At 37.6% G+C, this 25,263-nt stretch overlaps 1 protein-coding gene and 1 long non-coding RNA gene across 5 annotated transcripts in view; one reads left to right on the forward strand and one right to left on the reverse strand.

Annotated features, from left to right (window-relative positions):
* Positions 1–9,507, reverse strand: part of LOC111872751 (anoctamin-4) — a 61,637-nt gene extending 52,130 nt beyond the window's left edge. For all 3 annotated transcript variants that reach the window (XM_023866920.2, XM_033754824.1, XM_033754823.1), the window contains exons 1-3: positions 9,295–9,507; positions 3,297–3,593; positions 1,376–1,551 (exon numbers count right to left, since the gene is read on the reverse strand). In XM_023866920.2, the coding sequence (XP_023722688.1) occupies positions 1,376–1,551; positions 3,297–3,593; positions 9,295–9,364 (543 nt within the window). In that variant the 5' untranslated portion in view covers positions 9,365–9,507. The remainder of the gene's footprint in view (positions 1–1,375; positions 1,552–3,296; positions 3,594–9,294) is intronic.
* LOC111872753 lies at positions 1,479–25,111 on the forward strand. Of its 2 annotated transcripts, XR_004513941.1 has the most exons (4): positions 1,479–1,567; positions 18,173–18,881; positions 24,523–24,610; positions 24,741–25,111. It is a non-coding gene; the product is annotated as an uncharacterized LOC111872753 (long non-coding RNA). The 2 variants fall into 2 exon arrangements; XR_002844293.2 differs by lacking the exon at positions 18,173–18,881 and having other exon boundaries at positions 1,485–1,567.
* Positions 25,112–25,263: the final 152 nt, after the last annotated feature.

Raw genomic sequence — 25,263 nt, forward strand, 5'->3', positions numbered from 1 at the left:
CTCATACTGTAATTACACTACGCTCTCCTTTCAGACATGATGCATCCCAGCCTACAGTGTCAAATGATAACCAGATTTGAGGTTCTGATGGTTGTGACCATGGGACACAACTGTATGTAGTGCGGTAGATCATTAACAATGTTTGGAGGAACCTTCTGCCCCCAGACTACATGACATCACATCCCATAAGATAAACGTTTGGCCTGAAAGGGTGTTAAAAAGAGTTTTACAGGCCTGCTAAAAGGGAGGGACTGAGATTAAAAGCAGAGCGTTTGAAAGCAAGATACGAAGAAGAATATTTCGATCTAAGAGTAATAAAATAATGAGGCCAAGAGGAAGACTGCATGACGAGAGCCCTCATAGTTTATATTCTGTGCCTAATAAAATGAAAGTGATTAAATTGACATAACCAAGATGAATTGTATATACTTGTAGCAAGCATGGGAAACAGGTGCATAGAAAATATTTGTCTCATAGTACAGAGAGTTTAAATTGTAATGAATGCAAAAATAATATTAAAAATGGATCATAGGACATATACAAGTTATAAGGATATGAACAACAGTAACAATAGGTATGTAATGTGATAATGATTAACCTTTTAAATCACAACAATAAAGAATTTCTGAAGAGTTGAATATATTGTATAGTGACTTCTCTGTAGTATAACTGTATCAGGGAATCAGGTATGAATCCACAGTTTGCTAAATGTGAAGCCATTCTGAAGAATATATGTAAGCACTAATGTGTAGTATTTACATCTCATGTTTTTGTGCAGAGCATCTACCCTGAAGATGGAGGTAGCATGCTTCTCCAAAATGCTGGTAAGTATCTACCAAACTACACAATGTCACATCCCAGAAGACCATAATCTTCATCCTCTCTACCGTGGAACCTCAACTCACACATTATAGAGTATGTGCGACCATTTTGAGAAGACCTTGTGCCAGCAATTTAATTGACACTGCCATAAATTGGTAACCAGCTGAAAGTGTAATCCTGTTTTTGGCTGAACAGATCAGAAATTTAAGCTTGATCGAAGAGTGTGATGGAGCAGTTTTGTGTACTGATAACACCCAACTTGTATTCAGGAGATACCTAGTTTCAATATCTGCTGGGTTACTGGATATCCTAATTGAAGACTTGCATGTTTTTTCTCAGTCTATCCAAGCAAATGCTGAACTATTACATTAAAATAGGCCTTCTCAACTTATGACTCTTAATCATCTCATCTCATTCAACTAGCTATAACCTCTGCAGCTGCATTAGCATAGTTAAATGACTAAGTCTATCCACCATGAGACGAGAGAGTGTTTTCTTTGAGACTTCTCCCTCTAGCCTTAAGAGAACATTATTTGTTTCTTTTGATACTCACAGCGCCATGCTCCTCAGCAGAGAACACTCCTTCTAATCCTCCCATTGAATCTTCATATGGAGGCACCTCCTTGGTGATGCTGATGATTCTGTCATTGTACTGTTCTCCAACCGGAGATGGCGTATCAGACTCTGCAGTTCTTTCATAACTGGTGTCCGTCATCGTTACTCGTGGACCTGGCACAAGAACATGGTAAGTTGTACTTTGTGTATTGCATTGCACACATTACAGCCTTCCTATGGTCATGACTTTATTCTTCCTACAAAGTAATTTATAGCTTGAAGACTTAATGACAGAATGAGGCTATCTGATAAACAGTAAGATGAAGATACATGAAATGGACTTAACACTAAAGAGTTCTGTATTCTTGGATTTAACGTCCTGTAGTTCATTGAAAGTCATAGTAAAGCCTTGCTTGTGCCTGCTTCATGCTGGTTGCTTGCTAGGCTTACTTTTCAGCATTGAAGATGGAGGTGACATGTTCCTCTGAAATGTCAGTTCGCTTCCAACAGACTGAAAGGCATTGTATCCCAAAGACAGAACTCTTCATAACCACCTCTGTGAGAACTTCATATCCTACATACAGGCTAGACAGTATTTAAGTGTATATGGAAATTGGGGATCTCAGGTGTACATGTATAATTAAAGAAGTCATAGTAAAAATGAAAGACAGGTATGTGAACAGATATTTCATTATATTTCTAAAGGGAAATGAGATTCAGAATGACTTTGAAGAAATGAATATGTCAACTATAAATTTTGGAACTTTGAATGATTTTCAGAGTTTTGTTTCCTCCATACTTGAGAAGTTGACAGTGCTTTTATTCAGGACAACCCCACATTCAGTAGACATATGACACAGTACCTTAATGGACAGTTCCCTGAACAATGGATTGACCTTTGTGGTCTGCAGAATTGGATCTCACTCTGCTAGATTTCCACGTATGGGAGTTACATGACAAACATGGCGCGTGAACACAAAATAAACATGCTATAATTAAGTGTAGTCATAAGGCGTATGTTAAAGTTGTTAGTAATTCCAATCTTCAATCCAAACCCTGTCTATATTCATTCCCTCCCATGACAATATTTCAGCTAGGTTGTGCATTGCTCTCCTTCATTGCCTCTTCAAATCAGTTTCAGTTTCAAATATCTATAGCTCCATAACTGTTGAGAATTTAACCCATGGTCATATGACTTTTCTGACTGTAAATAACCTGAAGTCCTGGTGTAAAGTTGCCAGGTACTCTGTATTATGTTACTTTCATGTGCTGGTAATTGAATACTTTGTATGTACAGGTCACAGTTAAATACAGTAGGTAGCAAGTATCAAATCATTTATTTTTTAAGTTTAATTTCTGGTAGAATATTTTGGAAGTTGATGAATTTAAATAAATTTTAATCTGTTTCTGTGTTTATCACAGCAAAATATAGTTAATTCACACAGTGTCACACAGTAAATAATCACTCCAGTATATTGCAGTATACCATATACATACTATTTTCTGTAAATAAACAGATGTGTTAAATCACAATTCCTATAAACTACTTTAATACGTTCGTTACAATTTCTGAAAACTCGTGTGTTATCCAATAAATGGTGGATTTATTTTGACATATAATGTCACTATTCTAGATTTCTGTTGCTGGACTTCCAGTGTTCATCTGCAACAGGCACTGAATATGCATTTTTAGAGACATATTATTATATTATTTCTCAGAATGAAGGTACTTTTCTTGGGAAAAATATCTAATACTCAGAATGGTAATGAATCTCTTTTAACATTCCCATATTTATGTTTTAGGCAAATTTCATATTTTGAAAGCACATTACTGCCACCCTTCTAGAAGGTTCAGCTCTGTGTGTGAATGCACATTTTTCTGCACCAGTTGTACCAACCGTAATATAATAAATATTCACCAAATGCTTCTCGAATAGCAAGGCCCACTCCCAGCATGGGATGAATTCCTGTCCTGGAGAACCGACGCATGGGGTTAGGGCTTGTATTGGGCGTGGTGACTTGGGTAGTTGACCCGGGCAGCTCCTGACCACCACTAGCAGGGTGCTGCTGGAGTGTCTCATTACTACCCTCATTGAGGCTTTTGCGTGGTGTGGTGGAGCATGATCCAGTGGGTTTCAACTCCAGACATGATCCAGTGGACTGACTTGCAGGCCTTGAATGTGGCTGAGGGCTGGCAGGTTTTGATCTGTTTGGAGCTGTAAGCAGAAATGTCATTAAATAAGATATATAAAGTAACATCACTATCTATCTTCCTTCCAAGCACCGCTCACAATGGAACTGTTATTGGTTTCACAAAATGGGTCCCTTGGTTGAGATGTTGTTTTGGGCTTCTTATCACTCTGGATTCATAGTTTATGACATTTGTAACATCCTTCAGAGCCCATTCCATTTGTAGGTTCTTTCCAAGACAGAAAGAAGAATAGACATACTGAGAAATACTGTACCCATTAGATAGAATATTCTTGTGTCATATTCTTGAGGATCAACTTATATTTCTCTGTAGTTTGCATTTGCTTCTGCTTTTGTAACATTTCTTTCTCAGGGTTATACTGTAAAAAGCATTTGTCACTCCTGCCTAAGGGCATAAATTCTGATGCTGACAAATCTAATCAACAGGAAAATATTGCAGAGTGGAAGAGCGTTAGTTAAATTTCCTTGTAATTGTATTAATTCTCCTTTCTTAAAGAAGTTCCATACTTATAAGATTGATCATGAATATTGTTAAGATCATATAGAACAGGTAAAAGGTTCTTGAAACTTTCAGTGAATTTATGTAAAACACGCCTGATAATGCTTAAAATTTCATCCTGATAGAAGGGTTGGGATTTTTAAAGTGGTAAAGATTCATATTTGTGATCACCTGGGGTATGGCACCGTATAATCTGCTGGGGGTTTAAAAGATGTACTTTATCAGATTTTCAAATTATAATTTTAAAAAGAAATAGTGAAACTTATTTTATCATCCATGATATGTAAGCAATGTCCGTCTTTTAGTGCACTGAATTTCACTTGGTGAAACTATGCGTGGTGTTAGAATTGGGACAGATAAGATAAATAATCTTAACAAGTTTTTAGTATATATATATATTTATTATAATTGACAAACATTTTTAAATACTTTTTAAATTTTACAATGACGTAATGGCAAGCAATGAAATAGATTGACGTAAATGGAGCACCTGATGATGGCACTGTAGTGCCGAAACATGTTGTGAAGTAACAAGTGAAATGGAGTGCACTAAAAGACGGACATTGCTTACATATCATGGATGAAGATCAGTGCAACAGGACGTTAAAATACAACATTATTTTATCAATGACTTTAAGGTGGCATTATTCATAACGAGTTAGCAAATATATACACAGTTTAACAATTCTAGTGCATTCTCTTTTTTTTGTTTAATTATCCTGAAGACTGCAAGATATGGGTAAAGTGTCCTTGGTGTGAAACATGTGTTCTATTTATTGGTGCATCTTTTGTGCAAAACATTTTTCATTCCAATAAAACTTGGCAGGTTACACTACAGATGCATGCAGAAACATATATAAATATCTTCTTGTAAACCGCCCATTACTGTTTCCTGATTTTAAACAAAATTTGGACATGTCAAAAAATTTCAGTAGAACTACCAGTATCAAATTCATGAAAACTTGTTCAGCATGTGTCAAGTGGTGTATGTACAGACAGGTAAACCAGCATGACTGAGCGAATGGATGTATCTTTGAAGCGTTTTCTTGTGGAATGCAGAAGTTTTTTGAGTGAACAGAAATGGAATTAATACAAAATGTAGATAAAAATATTACTTCTCATTATTTTAAAAAAATGGATAATTTTGTTCCCATTGCACATCTAAATATTAATGCTTAAAATAAAATCTGCAAAAATATAGTTTGTTAGTAATAATGAGTATTTGCCAACTAATTTGCAAAGTCAGCTCACCATAGATCTGAACAACCCTATTTATCAATCCCAAGTTATTACATTATATTTTTTTTTTATTAGACCAAAAAGTGCCATACCATAGGCATTGCTATGCTAAGCAGTGAACACTGATGTTTATACATCAAAGTTCATTGCAATAAGATCAGAAATTATATGGTATAAATTTAGGAAAAGAGGTGTAAAATATGGGCACAGTTCTTCACATCACTTTGGAAATGAGCCCAAAGGATAATCACTTTCCTTTACTGGTGCAAATTACAAAATTCTGTCAGCAGAAATTGAAGGCTGCATTCAACTGGACCAAACACCAGACCTGTCAAACAGAGAATACTTATTGCTCTTCAAATATACCATACAATGTTGGACCACAGGCACGAAGAGAGGGTTCATCTTACATGAACAAAAGGTCATAGACTACCCAAAGCAACACATTTTATCATATATATATATATATATATATGTCATTCCATAAGGGTAGGCAGGCTTATAGTGTCATGTCCATCTATGTCAGATAACTTCTCAACAAATTAACAGATTTCATAAAACTTGGAACAAACATGTCATTAGAGGCACCTTCATATGTTCCAAAGACTTGATCATTTCTTTGCAATCAAGTCTTTTTATGACGAGGTCTATATCCAGTCTGGATTGAACAAGGGATCAATGAAACTATGAAGGTGTGTATGTATGTAATGTCTTGTCGTCAATAATAGTAATATGGGGCCATGAAAATTATGGGGTTAGAAACAACACTGGATCAGTGTTAGTATACCAGTAAAGGATCCTGAAAATTTGTGTGCAGTAGATCCTTGAAAAGTATGCTTGGTTCACGAATTCCAATAGAATCTTATCAAACTAACTATAAATATTTTATTGTATTGGAAGAGCTGCTATAGTTGTAAAGACTTTAGATTTTACACCAAATTGTATATTATTTATATTGTATGTATATATTTTAACTTTTAGAACATGTATTGTAATAGTGGCTTCTAACTGTATTGATGTAAAGGTGTCCCTCTGGAGATGGTCTCTGAAGACCGAAACATGTAAGGGCATGAATAATTGAAATAAGAAAAAAAATCTTAACCAGTCACACTGTACAGTACTAATTAACTTTCTCATAATATTATTAGTGTGATGGACCAGAATGAAACAAATCAAATGCAAGTTCTATTAAGATAACTTTTTTTTTGTAGAATAAAAGATAAGAACATGTTGTCTGTGTGAAATCTAAATTTAGTTTTTCAAGTTGATGGCAGTAGACAATGAAACATTGGGACTAGGCATGTGATATTTTATATTAAAGACAAATAATAAAAATATCTCAAATTCTATATGAATGGTACTGGGGTGATTTTTCACCAAATACTTCGATTCCCCCTTCCAATTCTCATTCCATCAAATGCTCCATATTCATTAATGATCTTATTATCAATGCTATATAGTCTCGATACTGACAGCATGATTAAATACAAAACTTAACCTTAAAAGCCAGATGATTTAAACAGGATGCAGTCACTTTTTAAGAATATTAACAGAGTATTAAATGTGTGTTCAAAAGTTGATTTAGAAATTAGACAGGAGAACGTGGAGTGGAAACTCAGGTTCCCATGACTTTGAAAATTTTATGCCCAGCTTTTACTCAGAATATTGTGCCTACTAGATTTTTGGGACTGTAAGAGTCTACAGTTGATGAAATCCATGCTACACAGTTCCACCGTATCAACACCTTATGCAGCTGGTATATAAACAATGCATGAAGCCAGCGATAAGAAATGTCAAGGGAAACTGATAGGAGATGTTATGCACCATAACACTACTCTCTTCCACATGTCACTCTGTCAGGTTACAGCTTTCAGGAGCTCAGCCCTCACTCTGCAGTCCTTATTTGGACTAAAGCAGCTATTTCATGTTCAAATTTACAGAAAATTCTTTGGGAAAGAGGTTTTCAAGTTATGGTGATGGATGGAAAACATTTATGGCAGAAAATTGATTGTATTTGCATGTCTTTAACACAGTACACAACCAATTTTAATATAGTAGATTCCCATAACAAGTTGATACTTTAATTATTAGAAAACATTGTATACTTTGAAGGCTAAGAGAATCTGAATGTAAAAAGAATCATATAAAATAAAAATCCTGAATATAGTAACACTTTCAGATCATAAATAGTGTCAAGACATATGACGATACAACTTTATAAACCACTTGGCAGACCAGCACTATCATGTGGCAGCAAGGTTCAGACAGTTAGAAAGACCAATTAAGAAGATTGATGTTCGATGTTCTTCATGGATGTAGAGCAGGTTGCATTCTTTTTGACTACAAATGCAACAGATTGTAAAACAATTGTAAAAACAACACAGCGTGCCACAGAAACATACAGGACAACATCAAAGAACCCTCTTCTTGAGAATGACAAGGCGGCACACATTTGGCCCCCATCAAGAGAAATAATAAGAAAGACAACACAAACCTACTTGGTTTATAAATTCCAATAAAATCTTAACAAACCAATTACAAATATTTTAACGTATTGGAACAGCCACCGTAGTTGTAAAAACTTTAGATTTTATACCCAATTGTATATTATTAATATTATATATGTATGTTTTAACGTTCAGAACATATATTGTAATAGTAACTTCCAACTGTATTGATGTAAAGGTGTCCCTCTGATGATGGTCTCTAAAGACCGGAACATGTAAGGGCATAAATATTTAAAATAAGAAAAATCTTCACCAGTCACACTAGACGTAATCGTTTAACTTTTCATAAGATTGTGGCAGGTTTCACCAGTAAGAGATTTGCAGAGCTTACTATATATGCTTATGGTTTATTTTGCGCTGATGAACGTATCTGATATAGTGTTGAATGATAGGATTGCTGGCAAATTGAAAAAAATTTTAAAGGAAGGAATCATGGCCTAATTGAGATACTATTCCTGGTATTTGCATGAAAGGACCAAGGGAATCCATGAAAACCCCTGTCAGGATATCTGGAGTCCCAGCTGATATTTAAACTGAGCAACTCCCAGATAAAAGCCTAGAAGATTACTGCTACTACAACCTGTGCAATCCTACAGTACTCTTGCAAAAAAAAAAACTGAAAAGAACATGTTGTAAGCATATGATATGCTAAAGCCCCTCCCCACAAGTTATAAAATATCAACTCTGAAATTAGGAGAACCTGAAAATATATTATTAAATTATGTGTTGTAATATCTGCAACTGATTAACAAGACTGTGGAAGGATGATAAGTGGAACACAAAAATAATTTATAATGTTTCAGTTTAATATCTTCAGTATTATTTAGCTTTGTCATGAATACACCTCTAAAATCTGGGCAGTAATTCTAACACAGTAAACTCTGGGGATTATAGTCTGCAAGGGAACTTTACCGACCGAACGACCGCCACTTGTCAGCGAAGTTAGTGCCAACTTTTGCGGATAGAGGGTGATGTGTGGTCAGCGCAACGGATTCCCATGGCCATTAATCTTGGTTTTCTAGACCGGAGCCGCTACTTTTCAATTCAAGTAGCTCCTTAATTATCCTCACGAGTCTGAGTGGACCCCGTTCCAGACCCACTACTTCTCAGAAAAACTGGTAGCTCCAGGAATCGAACCCGGGACCTCTGGACCTGTGGCCAGGAATTCTGACCACTAGACCACAAAGGCGATCAGTACAGTAAACAGCATATTTTAATAAAGAAGACCGCCAGAATCTACTATCAGGACACTGCTGAGAGCAAAATGCTTCATATCACCAACCACACATTAACTACCAGTAATACTAGTGTTATACCTTAAAGCTGACTGTTAACACTTCCTCCTACATCTGTATCAATTCATTATTTACAATCATTCCACCAGATCTTGTTTAACAGTACATAATATCAAGAGTTGATATCTAATATCAAAATAATTTAAGAAACTATAATAGTTCTCACCTTTAGCATTTTCTTCCTCATTTTCTTCAGTTATTGTAGGATTACTTCCAGGGAGCTGTGGCATGGTCATCTTAATATAAGTTCCATTATTTATGCAGTATCATCCCTCTTAACACTATATTATGGCAAATTGGAATCCCACAATTCACCAGAAAGTCTTCTCAGGCCACATGCTGAGCAGTGCCTCACATCTAGTACATTCTTGCACTGGCAACTCACCTGTTACATCCCACAGTTGTAAGACTTCTCCTGCACCCCCCACCCATCTGTCTCTTCCACCGTAGTTGGATCAATTGTATTGCCTGAGCTTGGCTCAGCCTGCAGTCTAAATAATTAATGATTTGGGTCATCGTTGCCTGGACAACAGAGGTATGCAAGATTACAAAATTGTCATGAATAAATGCTTAGGTCCTTTCTTTGACTAAGACCGTGCTATAGTTTCTTGAAAGCAATCATGTAGTTTTCCAAGTGTAGTTAACAACAAACAAATGAAAATGTAGCTGTGAGAATATAACATAGCCTGGATATTATGTATTTATAGTTTCTATCATAGTATCCAACCACTTTCTGCGGCCCAGTTATTATTTACAATTTATATATTGGTACCATATAAGTCTAGCTAGCATTTGAGCCATATTGTTTAATATAAATCTGGGGACATTGTGATGTACTTAAATGAAATTTTTCTTTATTATGCAAACAATTTTCTGTAAGTATTAAAAAATGGATTAGAGCCATAATAGCTCAATCGGTATAGTGATGGGCTATGAGCTGGACGGCCAAGGCTCGATTCCTGGCAAAGGCATGAGATTCTTCTCTCTCCATAAGGTCCAGACCGGTTCTGAGGCACATCCAGCCTCATATCCAATTGGTACCAGGGCGTACAGCAGCCAGAGTGTGAAGCTGACTACTCACCTCCATCTAGTGCCAAGGTCAAAAATGGTAGCACTGTACCTATGCTTCAAAATATGCCTTCATGGCTTGGTGCTTAATTAATTAAGTACAGGGAGAACTTTATCTTTTATTATAAAATGAAAAACACTCAACCATGCTATTTGCACAGTTCTGTAAAATACTGATGCCATCCAAATCATTATATGAAGAGTCAGGAGCATTTTCTTGATCACTTGAATTTGTAGATTCTCTCCTAGTACTTACCTATTATCTGAAATCACTCTGCAGTTGCTATGACTGAAGCCAGGTTACTGTTTAGTCCCAGCATTTAACTGAAAATTTATTATATGCATCACAAATTTTCTCCATTTTCCAGTGAATATTTGAATAACTTTCATTTTTCTATTCCCAGTACATTATATCAATTTAAACTATAGTAAGAATTTTTATTTGGACTGGATGATATACATTTGTGTGTGCACTATACAAAAGACCCTCACTTATTATATAAATGACTTCAGTAGTAGCTTCAGTTACTGCTGCTTTAGAGAAAGCTAGAATCACACTTTGTCAGTACTTTGGAAATGACTTGACAGAACACAGAAGTACAGGAGATACACTTATTTTCAGAGTAATATATAAATTGTCTAGCTTAATCAGCAATGGAAATTATTACTAGGCGCCATGAAATATTTGTTGGCTGTGCAGACAGTAGATTTATGTCTGTAATGATGAATGTCATGACTAGTGAGGGTTGCAAAATATCAGCAGATTACGTTGGAAACTGTGTACTCAGTTCTGAAGTTATATAATGATAGCTACTTTAGTAAGTGATTTCTCTCATGACTATTGTATTAGTCACAATTATGTTCCTATCATAATACCATCTCATATAACAGTAAAGATTAGATGACACTTTTTGGAACTACATAGTTTCTGTATTGTTGAATGGCAAATTAATTGCATTGGGAAAATATGTAGAAGTGGATTTGACATGTTTAAGGTATGAGTACCGTTCAAAAATTTGTTTAGAAGAACTGAGGATAGCCATGAAAAATCTGGGTCAGGAGAACCAATTTACTGTCAAAGATCTAAACCTTGAACATCTCAAATATAAAATAGCTGTGTTAACCACTGCACTGTAATGTTTGGCTGCTCCTGCATTGAACTGACATTGCCTTCAGATATACCTTCTTTTGATGATTCCATTAGTATTCCAGTTTTACTTTTTACCAAGAAACAGAACCTAAAATAACGGAAGCTGCACGATTAACTATGCTGTTTGTGGTTTACTGCAATATTCATCACAGCAACTTGTACTGATATCACAGGCTTCCAAAAATATCCTAGCTTACCATCCTACCAAATTTAGTGGTTAATGTCTACAGAACTGTGTAGCCAATTATTTTTAATATCTTCCCAAGAACCAGCTTTCATTGTCATATTACTTTAGCTGGTACAAGTGTTTGGATAGTGTCTTAAAATTGGAAATTACCATATGTTCCTTGAGCTTTCAGTATTTCGTAGCTCACACCAGAAGACAAAGAATAAAAGATGATATTCCACGTAGTACTTTGGGAAAATGTTATATGTGATGAAACACAGTTTTACAACTACCAGTTTTAGCTGAGAAGTAACTTGAGCGGCTTTCGTTTCAGAGATAGCCAGTTTGAATATTGGCCAGGAAACTGGCTAACCTGACTGAGGGTTTGTGATTTACCTCAATTGCTTCCTTTCAGACCTCTGTCTACTAAAAAGAATTCATGACCATCTCTACATTTCGTTGTATATACACAATGTTTGTAGTTTATACATTGTTGTTAAATAGCCTGATGTTCAGTTCTTCAGTTACATTTACAATGTCAGAAATTTTGTTGATACCATTATACAGTATAGAACATTTGAATGTCATAAATCATAATGAAGAACAAAATCTGAGTGCCATAAATTTAATTGAAAGTGTTTGAGTGATTCTGTAAGCCATTGCAGAGAAAGAAAGAAATGTACAGTAAGCAAGAAAGTGAAAATGGGACACACAGAATAAGTAAGAAATAAAAAATAACTTCTCTTGCTTTAAAAACCAGTATGTATTTGTTATATGAGCACTTTAACGAATGGTATTCTAGGTGATGGGAGAACCCCCCCCATAAAAGCATACTGAATTTATCAAAACTTTTGTCAAAACTAATAATTTAATCACGTTTAGTTATGATGAAAGCATTAAGAAACCATAATCTAGTAAGTTTCTCTTACACAGTAAGTGGAAGCTGTGTAGTTTTGCTGTGGTATTTCTGACAAAATGTATTCAATAAATTTGTACTTACTATTATCCTTTGTGCTTGCTGGATTGGACCAGTGAAATCATGCGATGTGACATGCATGAATGAAGTGTTGAATGTGTCACTTGTATACTTTCATGAGCTCTACTTTTGTTGTGATATTGATTGCATGCCTACATGCCCACGTAACAATATAACTATAGTATGGACTCAGGTATCTTTTTAATGAATGCCCCCTGAATATATTGTCACATGTATGAGTGACTATGAATAGGGCATGGATTGGATTTACTGACCACTCACAGGTTGTATCTACAAGCAACTATAACACTATCGCTGTTTTCCACACTTTACGAGACTCTACAAGCTAAATCTTCTCCAGTCTGCAGTGTCTTCACTTGACATAACTGGCAACTGATTTTAACAGTGGAGATTCTTTAGCTTCACGCACTCAAGTCCTCTCTTCACAGGCTCCCATATAGAACTGACTAAGCTCTAACCTTGTCCCTTGCTTATAACATCTCTGCACGGATCATATAGAACGGCCCTGTGTATGCCCCCATCTCATTGTTGTTGAATAGCAATGGCTCAGCAAGTTATATTGCTCCCTTCTTAAGGCTGTTTGTCTTGAATGGCCTACAGGCGTACTGGCATTTCTTTTCCGAGTGTTGTGCTTGCGACGCCTGTGCTTGATCTCACCTTCCTCCCCATGGCTCGATTTTCACGGTGATTACTTTCCAGCCGCTCCCGCTGTTCCTTAAGGCCGCTCATCCCGAGTGCTTCCAACATAGGGTGCCAGTATCACCATTATTCTCATTTGCCAATCGATGGAGGCAACATTTGTGTGAGTGTTCAATGCTCCTACATCCATAGTTCTAAATCTGTTGTTAGTGGTCTCTTCTTTTGTTTCAGAGAGTGTTGACCCCTCCACAATGTCAATTCACTCATATTTCGAATCCTGACTGAAGGCTTGACTCTTGGTTTCACGATCTCCAGAATGAGAGCCTTTTTGAAGATCCTGCCGAATGTCCTCTCAGTTCCTAGACGTAGCTGCTCCTTTACGTTTCGGTCCCTTCCTCCATTGTCGCCTTCCAATTGCGCCCGACGTCTCTTCCCAAACGTCCTTCCTGCCGAGGTTCCTCTTTCAACATCGTCCCTACCTGATACCTGATGACCATGTCCCTTGCGATGTGCAGGAATGGCACAGGGGGTCATCCGTCTGCAAGTAGCGGCCAACTTTTTCCGGGACCCGCCAACGCCCTGAGTCCGTTTCAGCAGCTTTCAGTGAACACTACGTTTAGATGTCAGCCACCATACAGCTTCTTCGGTACTCTGGCAGTTCTCACTGCAGCATCTTCTTCAGGGACCTCCTCATGAACCGCTTCAAGCTCTGTTTCCACTGAGGCTGGCTCCTTACTCTCCATACAAGCCTCCATCTCTTATTGATAGGCCGTCGGCTCTTTTCGCCAGGCATTCATACTTGCTCCCACCCTTTCCTGAAGGGCGTCCATCTTGGCTATTATTTCTTCTTGGATGGCCTCTGTCCTGGCTTGGTGGATATCCACCCGGGAGACAAGAGTGCTTCGAAGGACCCCAAACTTGTCATCACTGGCGTCTATCCTGACTTCCATCTTTTTTTATTTTTTTTGATTGGGGTCTGTCTTAGCATCCATTTTTCGTGTTTGGCTTCCGTCCTTTCTTGATTGGTTTCCATTTTGCTCGGTATTTCTTCTTTCAGGAGGCCGGCTCTCATTTCCCTTAGAGTGGCGTCCATTTTAGCTATCAGGCATTCCAGTATTTATTCCATTTTCATAGTGTGGCGATATAACTATACAATGGAGTGTTCAATCAAATAATTCGATTGATTCAATTCTTTCCAATCCATCCCACTTCTGACACCAGTTGTCACATATTTGGGTGACTACAGATGGGGTATGATTGGATATTAGATTTATTGACCACTTACAGGTCATAACTACAAGTTACTATAGCACTATCACTAATTTCCACACTTACATCACTAAACGCTAATACTTCTCTAGCCTGCAGCGTCTTCACTAGACGTTCCTGGTAACGGATTTTAACAGTGGAAATTCTTCAGCTTCATGTGCTCAAGTCCTCTCTCCACAGACTCCCACACAGAACTGACTAAGCTCTAACCTTGTCCCTTGCTTATAACATCTCGGCACGGATCATATAGAAAACACCGTTTCCCTGTTCCATTCATTCATTCATTAATTCATTTATTTGCAGTTCTACAAAATCCATGGAGGCGTCTGCCTCAGATATAGAACAAGTCAGCAATACAATATAACATGTGAATATACATACATAATCAGATAGTCGTCATCATCATCAAAATTTTAAATACTCAATACAACAAGACTACTGTACAGCAATACATTCCATATATCAAATAACATATAAAATTACACACATGCTCAAGAGACCACCAAGACTCTTAATATAGTCATATAAAATCTCATTTCTTAGTATATAATACACCTATATCACAAGAGTAATAGTACCTTTTTCCTGTCTATTTTATTCCATAGTCCGTTGCATCCTAGTTGCATCCATGCATATCTTTTGTCATCTGAATGTGTTTACCAAGCCGTTGCCCAGAAAGTGATTTGATATATTCGCCCATCTCGCGTTTGTTCCATATCAACGGCTCTATACACTACGGTGTTTAGGGTTTCCATAATAGTTAATGGATAATGAACAACCCCTGAATATACTGTCACATGTCAGTGACTAGACATGGGGTTCAGATTGATAACTGAATCTACTGAACATTTATAACTCGTAATTACGTGTGTACAAGTAACTGTAACAGTCCCACTAATTTATGCACTTTGTAGATCACTGCAATTACATCACGCATAAAGTCGTCTGTTTGTGTTGCTAGGTAGTTGCTACTAACAATGCAACTCAAGCCTGACATAACTGTTGGCCGGTCGGTCAGTTAAAGCGCCACCCCCCCCCTCTATCACTCTCTCACTCTCTCTCTCTCTCTCTCTAGTCAAAGTCACATTGCGACTGACAGTCAGTCAGTCAGTCAGTCAGTAAATCTTGGTTTCGAGCCCCATCTGTGGCTCATGACTAGATATTTATTACTATTTGACAGTTACGGTCTTGATTCTGTGTGGCGCCCTCTCTGACGAGAGGATGGGTCTGTCTTTTGTATATGCTGCTGGCCCTTGCCAGTGCAGTCTTTCTTGGTCTGAGTCCCTTGGGACTCGTGACCATATTTTACTGTTTCAGAATTGAGACTTCCATTTTCGTCACCTCTTACGACTCGCAGGACTTTCAAGTTCTATTTCTTTATTTTTTATAGTCTTGGCACAGACCAAATAGAAAACACTGCATCCTCTAGTACTACATGTTTATTCATTGCTGTGCAAATGTCTTTACTGAGCCGCTGCCTAGCAACAGCCAGCTTTTGTTGTTCCATTATTCTGGCTTTCAGCCATCATTTCACAATATTTAGGAATTCTATAATAGATTCCCTTGCTTTATACCTTGATTTGTTATTATTTCAAAGGAAATAAGAATTAGACAATCCTCTTCTGTACCTTTCATTGCATCATTTGAATTTTTGGATTCATATATGCACACAATCCATGTTGTAAGTCTACTTTTGCCACAGAAAATTCTGAAGTATTTATTTATTGTAACTTTGGTACATTGCAATGCAGGAAGTGTTAGCTGTTCACTGGCCATGCCAATTTGCATAAACCATCTAACAAAAAACATGAGTTATTCGGAAGGGAATCATGCATTCATCTTTTCACATTTTGCACTGATCTTAACACAGACGTGTCATAATGCATATAGGTAAGCATATATGAATTATTTAGTTCTGAATAAATTGACGGTATGACATGAGCCTGGTAGTGTCATTAACAAGAATTAATCTAAAGCAAATTTGTATTGCAAAGACGGAGGAAATCACATTCAGTGTTTTCTGTGAATAGAACATTGCAGATTTATGGAAAATATGAAGTTAATGTAAATCAACAAACAAAGCATTATGCCTTCCATAGGTTGCTTGACTTCTCAGTGTGCCTGCATATATGGTTCTGACTATGCATGCAGCACATATTGAACCATTAGCAGGATCGTTGTTCATGTTTGTCATGGTAACCAGTAGTGGTGGAGTAAACAATCAATATCATTAGATAGGGTATTTCCTACATATGTAAGAGTTCCTGATTATAACCATTTAATGGGGACTGATGAATTAATATAACAGCACATTTTTTTCTGAACACACGTTCACTGGTGCTTTTATGCATGATTTCAGCCTCAAAGTTGAATCATGCAATGCACAAGCAGATGGACAGCTTTTGACAAGGTTATGAATATGACATGAATTTCATACCATAAGCATGAAGTGCCTTGAAGTATTGATGAAATCATGAATTCCTGTGGTTGTAAGTTCATATGTCAAAGTAACTGGATGTAAGGTTTAGCAGATTCTGTCCACGTAAGTGATGAAGAAATATTTCAAGGCATACTTCAGTGACCTAATTATTAAGGCTGTGCTATACTTCATGCAGTTGCAATTCTCAGTCCCAGAGTAGTCCATGTGGGATTTACTGTAGACTGAGTGGCAGTGGGGTAGGTTTTTCTACAAGAATTTCAGTTCCTCTACCATTTTTCATTCCACTCATGAAGGATTTGTACACTAGATTCGTTTGTAGCTGCAATACCAAGGGACTTGGTCTCACCTGATTGTAAAATTAAAAAACGATCTAATTTCTATCAATTTACATGTCTTTACATTAACTGTAGGTATAATATACAGTTAAAGAGGAAGTCATTTGTATCTTATTTTATGCAGCTTTTCTATGTTACACTACATGAATATGTATACTACCATGCAGGGGACCACATCATTAGTTTCTGAATTGTGTGGTTAAAATTTAAACTGAAAAATTGGCTGTTATGATGTTTTCCATGGTTTACACCAACTCTTCTGGATGACTCTTGGAATATCCTGAATCTTTATGTTATATAAGGGCCTCTCTTGGACACTTAATATTCTAATATCATATGACAGTAAATCATGGACAGTAAGAACTGATGGGAGAAGACTGATATCAGCAGAGATGCATTTCATAAGAAGAGCTGTAGGATCCACTCTTTTGGACCATAAAATAAAAGAATTGATAGAATGCAGAAAAGATCAGAAATAAAAAATCTGATTCTGAAGATATTAAAATATCAGTCAAAAGGAAAGAAGAGATTGGGAAGACCACAGAAATAATCAAAGGATTCTGGTTTGCAATATCCATGACAGGTCTCAACAGGCATAATCCTGGGAATGACTGTGATGATGATGAAGAGTGCTGTTCATCTTTAGACATTAATTATACAGTATCAGAGCAGTCATGGCCTATTGGATAATGCTAGAGAGACCGAGTAAAATCATGAAAAACTTGGTCAGGTTAGCTAATTCCTTGCCTGCGATTTGAACTGAATGTCATCGGTACAGTTCATGTGAGTTCAATAGTTATGTAATCCATGTCTTTCTTCAGTTCTCAAGTGACTGCTTTCCAAGATTTTTCTATAGGGTGTCTGAGAAATCAATACATGTTTTTAAATTGTAAAAATTTCACTTGTGAACTGATTTTAATGAAACAAATGGACAGATTATTCCATAAGAATCTGTGAAATTAACATCAATTTCTTTTCAGATGAGTAATGCATGCAGTGTTGAGTGCATGATACAGCCAAAATTGCAGCCCATTGTGAGGTTTCTGGATCAGTGATAAGCATTCAAAAGTGGTTGATGGCTGAACATGGAATTAATGCAGCAGTGAATGCTTGAACAATAGCGAACTGCTGCCAAACCTTAATGACAATAGGTTTTATCACTGATAAGACAAGATCAGATGACCATCATCCTCACAGACTTCTGAGAACATTACTTCTGTGAATGAAGAGTTCACAAGAAGCCCACTGAAATCAGTGTTTGCAGGTGCTCTTGAAAGCAGGTTCAAACATTATGCAGTTAAGACCATCCTAGGAAAGAACTGTCTTTTAAACCTTGGAAACTCCATTATGTGCAACAGTTATTTCCTGATGACTGTGGCAGATGGAAGGAATTAGCAGAATCGTTTCTGGGATGGAATTACAAATGTCCACAGTTGTTTCATAACATTCTTTGGAGTGACAAGGCAGTGTTTCATGTTGGCAGATTCGTGAATCGACACCAACTGGCATTACTAGGAATCTGAAAATCCAGATAATTGTATGGAAAAGGCTCACAGTTGTCCAGAAGTAACAAGCTGGTGTAGTATCACAGTGACCACGTTTGTTGGACTATGCCTTTTGTTTGACATGATGAATGCTGCAAGATACTTCAAAGTGTTGCAAGACCATGTGTGGCCAAATCTCCAAGAGGTAAAACACTGCAACACTTCATATCATGCAGGATTGGGTACTACCTCATTTTGCAAATGCTGTCTGCACATGGCTGCATGACCATTTCCCAGGGCAGTGGATTGGTTGATGTATTCATGAATGGCCTCCCCACAGCCCAGATGTGACACTTTGAGACTTTTTTCCTTGGGTGGGCCAAGGAACAAGTTTATTTCAGAAAACCTAGAACAACTGGAAGAAAGAATAACCAGTGTCCTTACTACCATTTTTGAACACATGTTGCAGTCAGGAATAGCTAACATGCTAGTTCATTTAAGGAAATGTTTAAATTTCAGGTGATAATGTGGAATTTTGAAGTATTTTCTACAAAACCTTAAGGAATGTTGTATTGTTTGCAATCCGTTTAATTGAAATCAGTTCTCAGATAACATTTTTACAACAATTTAAAATATGCATAACCTATCAGACATTCTGTACATCAGAATTATGTATATATTACATAATTCTTCTATCTACATGTACATCCCATCACAATCTCCTTGATTTAACAGTCCTAGGTTAGAGCCATAGAACCATGTTAAAATCAGGGGTAAAGTTCTCTGTAATAAATAGGGGTAAGTGGTCATCTTCATGCTCTAGTCTCTTACCCCTAGGGAAAAAGCACCCAGTGTCCATCAGATAGGAGACTGGATGGGACCCAGATCCAGTCTGCATGCTGTGGAGAAGTGACAGTAATCAAATTCTGATTCCTTGGTTATTCAGACCATAGCCTATTTGCTGTCCTGACTGAACTATCCTGGCTTCTGATCCAAAAACATGAAGTGGCTAGAGTGCAGCTTTAGAAGAACTTTTGTGCTTTGTTTCTTTAAATTCGCTTAGTGGGGGGGTGGAGTCAAACTGGGTCCACTCGGCACGGCAGCCACTGATTGGCCTATGGTAGCCTGCCCCGGGTGATTATGATGGAGAATTTGGTGGAATGAAGATTGGCAAGGGAAACTGAGGTACTTGGAGAGAACCTGTCCCAGCGCCACTTTGTCCACCACAAATCCCACTTGATCAGACCTGGAATCGAACCCGGGCCGCCACAGTGGGAAGCCAGTGACTAACCGCTTGAGCTATGGCATGGCCTAACTTTGTGCTTAGTTTTTCAAATGTTAACTGATTAACCTTATATGTGGGTGCCATATTGAACACTTACATCTCCGTCAAAAGATTAGCAATTTGCAGAACAGTGTAATTCTAGATATCACTACATGCTAGTGGATATATTTAATGACTGTTTGATAAGTTCTGACCTACTCCTACTACTGTGACTGCCCTTGGCACCTATTCAATTGTTGCAGTATTCATTGGATCAATAAGTCAATTTATTGATTCTTACACAGTCCTCTGTCATGGGGTGTTGGGGGGAGGTGGACATGATTTATTTCTGTAGATGAAAACAGCAAACCATGGAAACAAAAATACATGTACATGCCTATAGAAGCAGTAAAATTTAATGTACCTTACTTATTTATATCACTGAATGTCACAGTATAGTTGTTGGCATGCCTAATTTGACTCAGTATTTTTTGGGTTCATGTCTGTCCAGGCTGAGATATTTTGTGGCTCTTATCAGTCTTTCTGGGCATATGTTCAAATAGCATATTAAAACAGGTTATGTGACTGCTTCCTTCCATATCCTTCAGAATCATCCTGACATTTTATGCTGTGTAACCTGCAGATTTGTGAAGGTGTCGGTATTCAAATAACCACACATCCTAGAAAATGCTGGGATAGTGCCTGAATGTAAACCAAAACTGCTTCCTTGCCAGTCATTTCAAGCATACTGTGATTAAATAGATTAAATACACTATTGGTCCACCAGTCTCAGTTACATTCAATTTACATGAAATGTGTTGTATTTCTGGATCTGACAGTGACAACTTGCATTAATGTAAGCAAGAAGTTTCTGATAATATATGTTAAAACTCTTCTGTGTAACAAGGAGTTGTTAATAGAAATTATAAATTTCCTCTTTTAGCAAGGAGTTCTGGATTGTATGTGTTAGGAATCTTCTATATAAACATCTGTTAAAAGTCTTCAAGAGTTCAGGATAATTTCTTTCAGCAGCTTTCTATGCAAGCAAGGAGTTCTGTGTATGTCTGTTAGGAGATTTCAGGACTTCAGGATAATACCTGTTAGAAGTTTTATTTATAAGCAAGGAATTGTGTATGGTATATCATCTCCAGTTCTTTATTTATTTATTCAATTATTTGTACAAATATGTTTATGTTGTGATCTGTCAGTATAACTTAATTTTCTTTGGCCTTGGGGAGACAAATTCTGATATTCATTGAACAGGACCATTGATAAATCACATAAGAATGTGAATGGTAAGAGTAAATTTGTCCCTCTGTGTGAAAACATATAAGAAAGATGTGGAGGCAAACCTCAAAGTCTTCTAGATCTCAGAAGTAGATGGAAGTAGATTGATCAAGCTGATGATAGGGTTCAAGAATGGGCTTTTGTAATCATGGTGCTGAACCCTCAATAACAGTATTCCTTTGCGGTTCATAATTCATCTTAATATCGGTTCTCCTAAAGGACTCTGTTGCCCTCCAGTATCGCAACTATAACTAACTACAGTGTAAGTGGTGCAGGGATCCCTATGTTAAGTGGGTCCCTTGTCACCATGGCATGGTGTGTCCTCAGGTTGTGGATGGAGGAGACAGCCACCAGATAATGGAGGGTAGCTGTGAATATATTAAATTAACAGTTATGGACAGCAGACAAGTGGTGGTCCTAGGGCTAACAACTCCTAACTGTAAAAAATAAGCTTGTTACAAAATGTCGCAAATGGCCTTGTACCTAAGCCAGATTCTTTGGATGAATGACCTAAGCTAAAGAAAATGGACATGAGTTTTGAGACATGGAATGTAAGAAGTCTCTATAGGGTAGGTTCTCTCAGGACAGTATGCCATATGCTGGGTGCACAACCCTGCAGTTGAAAAATTCTGTGTATTTAACAATGTATCTTGTATGACACTTCTAGCAACCATCGTTCACACCAAACGGATGGCAACAGTCATGATATCTCTCACATAATTATAATTAATTGTAAATGGTACCTTACAACAGAGAAACTGCAAAAAAAATGTGATTTCTGGGCTTGATGTAAATTCATGTGCTGTACAATATCTTGAGGGGCATTTTAATATATCTGTCATGGCAAGCATGCAATTCTAAGTTTTAGTATTTATCCTGTACTATATACAAATAGTACAAACTCCAGAATAGGGAAAATTTTATAAAAATTTATAGCTGGTCATCTTGGTCATCTTGGTTTGCTTTTCTTTGCTGCATGGAGACAGACTGAGAGACTGGTCATGTCTAAGATATCCTGTACAGTGAGTTTATGAAGGTGATCTGAGATGTTAAATCATTCTTCTAAGAAGACAGTTTGAAAATAAAAAACAATAAATCAATTTTACTGCATACAGCAATACTGGATGTGTATGTGTGGCTTTGAAAATTAGTGCATCTACAGTTTGAGCCACATTGAAGGAAATCTCTCTGCATGTAAGTTGCTATGTACCGTATTTATGCATGTATAGGCCGCAGCACAATTTTCAGACAGAAATTATAGAAAAAATAATTTTCTTGTAATATTATTTCAGGAGTAGAAATTATTCTGAAATTTGGCAACGTTTAACATTCCCAAGTTCGCAACTGGCGAAAATAACGGTACCGCTCGGAACAAAGGCATTGCAGGGGAGAGTTATAATCTTTTCGCCTTTACTTGACTTGCCTGGTTAGTTCTGAGTGAAACATGGGTCGAGTAAGAGCAGATTATACGTCTAAATTTAAACTTCAAGTGGTGCGTTACGCACAAGAACACGGAAATCGAGCAGCAGGGAGAAAATTCGACGTTGACGAAAAAAATGTGCGAAGATGGATACTAACGAAAGATGCCCTTGAAAAAACGTCACAAAATCGACAATCTTTCCGCGGAAAGAAAGCTAAATTTCCAGAACTTGAAAATAAACTTTTGCGATACGTGCGTAATACACGGGCGGATGGATTTTCAGTGTCTGTGGAAATGATTCAATTTGAAGGCCTCAAAATAGCGGACAGAATGAAAATTCCTCGTAATGAATTTAAGGGAAGTTATGGATGGGCAAGGCGCTTTATGGCCCGACATGATCTTGTAATTCGGCGACGGACGTCAATAGCGCAGCGCCTTCCCGACACATACCAGGAGAAACTGCTTGCATTTCAAAAACATGTCCTGAAATTAAGAAAGACGCACAACTACACCATGGGAGCTATTGGAAATGTTGATGAAACTCCTGTGTTCTTTGAAATGCCGGGTGAAAGTACAGTGAACAAAGCAGGCGAAAAAACAGTGCATGTGCGGACTGCAGGAGCAGAAAAGCAGCGGTGTACCGTAATGCTTGGTATCACTGCTGATGGAAACAAACTACCACCATTTGTAATCTTCAAACGCAAAACATTGCCGAAAGAAAAGCTTCCACCGGGAATTTTGGTGAGAGTTCAAGAAAAAGGATGGATGACAGAAGAGCTCTATCTGGATTGGTTGAAATCAGTGTGGTTTCGGCGCCCAGGCGCACTTTTACGTCAGCGGTCAATGTTAGTGGTTGACAGTTTTCGAAGCCATTTAACTGAAAATGTGAAAGTGAAGATGAGGCAGGAGAAAAGTGATATGGTTGTGATACCAGGGGGGATGACTGGCATGTTACAACCACTTGACGTGTCAATAAACCGTCCTTTCAAGTCTCATTTGCGGCGCTTTTTCCCGGACTGGAGATGCGGTTCCACGGAGATGACGCCGACTGGACGATTGAAGAAACCTTCATTAAGTCAAATGTGTGAGTGGATTGTGGCTGCATGGAACACCATACCAGAAGAAATGGTTTCCAAAAGTTTTAAAGTCACATCCATTTCCAACGCAATGGACGGGACTGAAGATGACGCTGTATGGCTGACATCACCTGACAGCGAAACTTCGAGCGAGAGCGACATCGACAGTAACGAGTCAAGTGATGAACAGTAATATGGTTCAATTACCGTGGACCAACTTCAGAAAGTGTCGCATAATTTATTCATGCGATGCGAAGCATGTTTGCAAGCAGAAGGGGGTCACTTTCAGCACCTGTTATAAAGCACGGTAAGTTTGTGTTATCTTTTTACAGTATTCTTATAAATGTGTGCATGTACAGAAACTGATGTAAGGGTATCAGCGACACGACTGCACTCTCGCTAGCGGGGAGGGGCACAGTAGTCGCGGAGAAACATTCCATCCGCTCTACGCTGCTGCCCCGGTTTCCTCGATCTTTGAACACCCTGTATTACTAATTATGAATATAATTTTTTTTTAAATGAAGTGTGATTTCGAATATTTCGAATATAAGCCGCACCCCAGTTTTCCTCTTGAATTTTTGGCAAAAAATGTGCGGCTTATACATGCGTAAATACGGTATATCTGAGGCATAACAACTTATTTCATGTTTTAATGGAGCGTAAGGTTAACCACTCCAAAATATATATGAACATTTTTCTCAGGATTAAAATTTATTAACTGATTGAATAGCATGGGTACAAAGTTTTACACATACCATATCATAGCCATTTCAACCCAAATGAACTGGTTTGGTTCCAGACTAAGAGATATTACAATAGCAACATTGGTCAAAGTGTGTTTGGAATATTAAGCTGCGAAAAAGATGTGGGAGGAGTCATGGGAACAGGTTAGTGTGTCTGTTGTTTTGACTACAAAGCAATGACTTGAAGCTCAACATAAAATTGCATCTATTGCTAATCTTTTGTAGTACTGCTGTACAGTGTAGACACAGTGGTACAAATCTTTTTGTTTTTCAGCTCTCAGGTCACACCAACAGTGAGAGAAAATTGTGTGTGACATGCAAAGAAGCTGATGGAGATCTGGAAAGCAGAAACCTCTATATAAAATAGGGAAGCTGTGGACCCTGTTATGTTAGAGCCAGTGAGCAAACATGGCTACTTCGTCGCTAGATCATGACATACACCATTACATTATCACTGAAAAGTTACTACAGTCCATTCACGGAGACGAGAGAGTCCTCATAAACAAATGCATGTGGTGTCTCCTTCACTCTTTGAATGAAATCATGCAGTGATCACGTGATGCATGTTTCGTTGCAGGGGCGTCCAAAGTTCACTCTTCAGTCTGAATGCAGGTTAACGTGCGTCCGAATGCAGTGAGTACACTGAGTAACTGCGTGCTTTCTTCCCTCCTTGCTGTCAGCTGTGGCGACGCGGGGCTTGCTTTGTTTACGCTGACTGTCTTGTCTCCGTGAATGGACTATAGATTGTATTTTCAACATACTTTTGGTATTTATGTGCTCATGGGAAATTCAAACAT

This window comes from Cryptotermes secundus, unplaced genomic scaffold (genome assembly GCF_002891405.2).
Source record: "Cryptotermes secundus unplaced genomic scaffold, Csec_1.0 scaffold3621, whole genome shotgun sequence".
Classification (NCBI taxonomy): Eukaryota; Metazoa; Arthropoda; class Insecta; order Blattodea; family Kalotermitidae; genus Cryptotermes; species Cryptotermes secundus.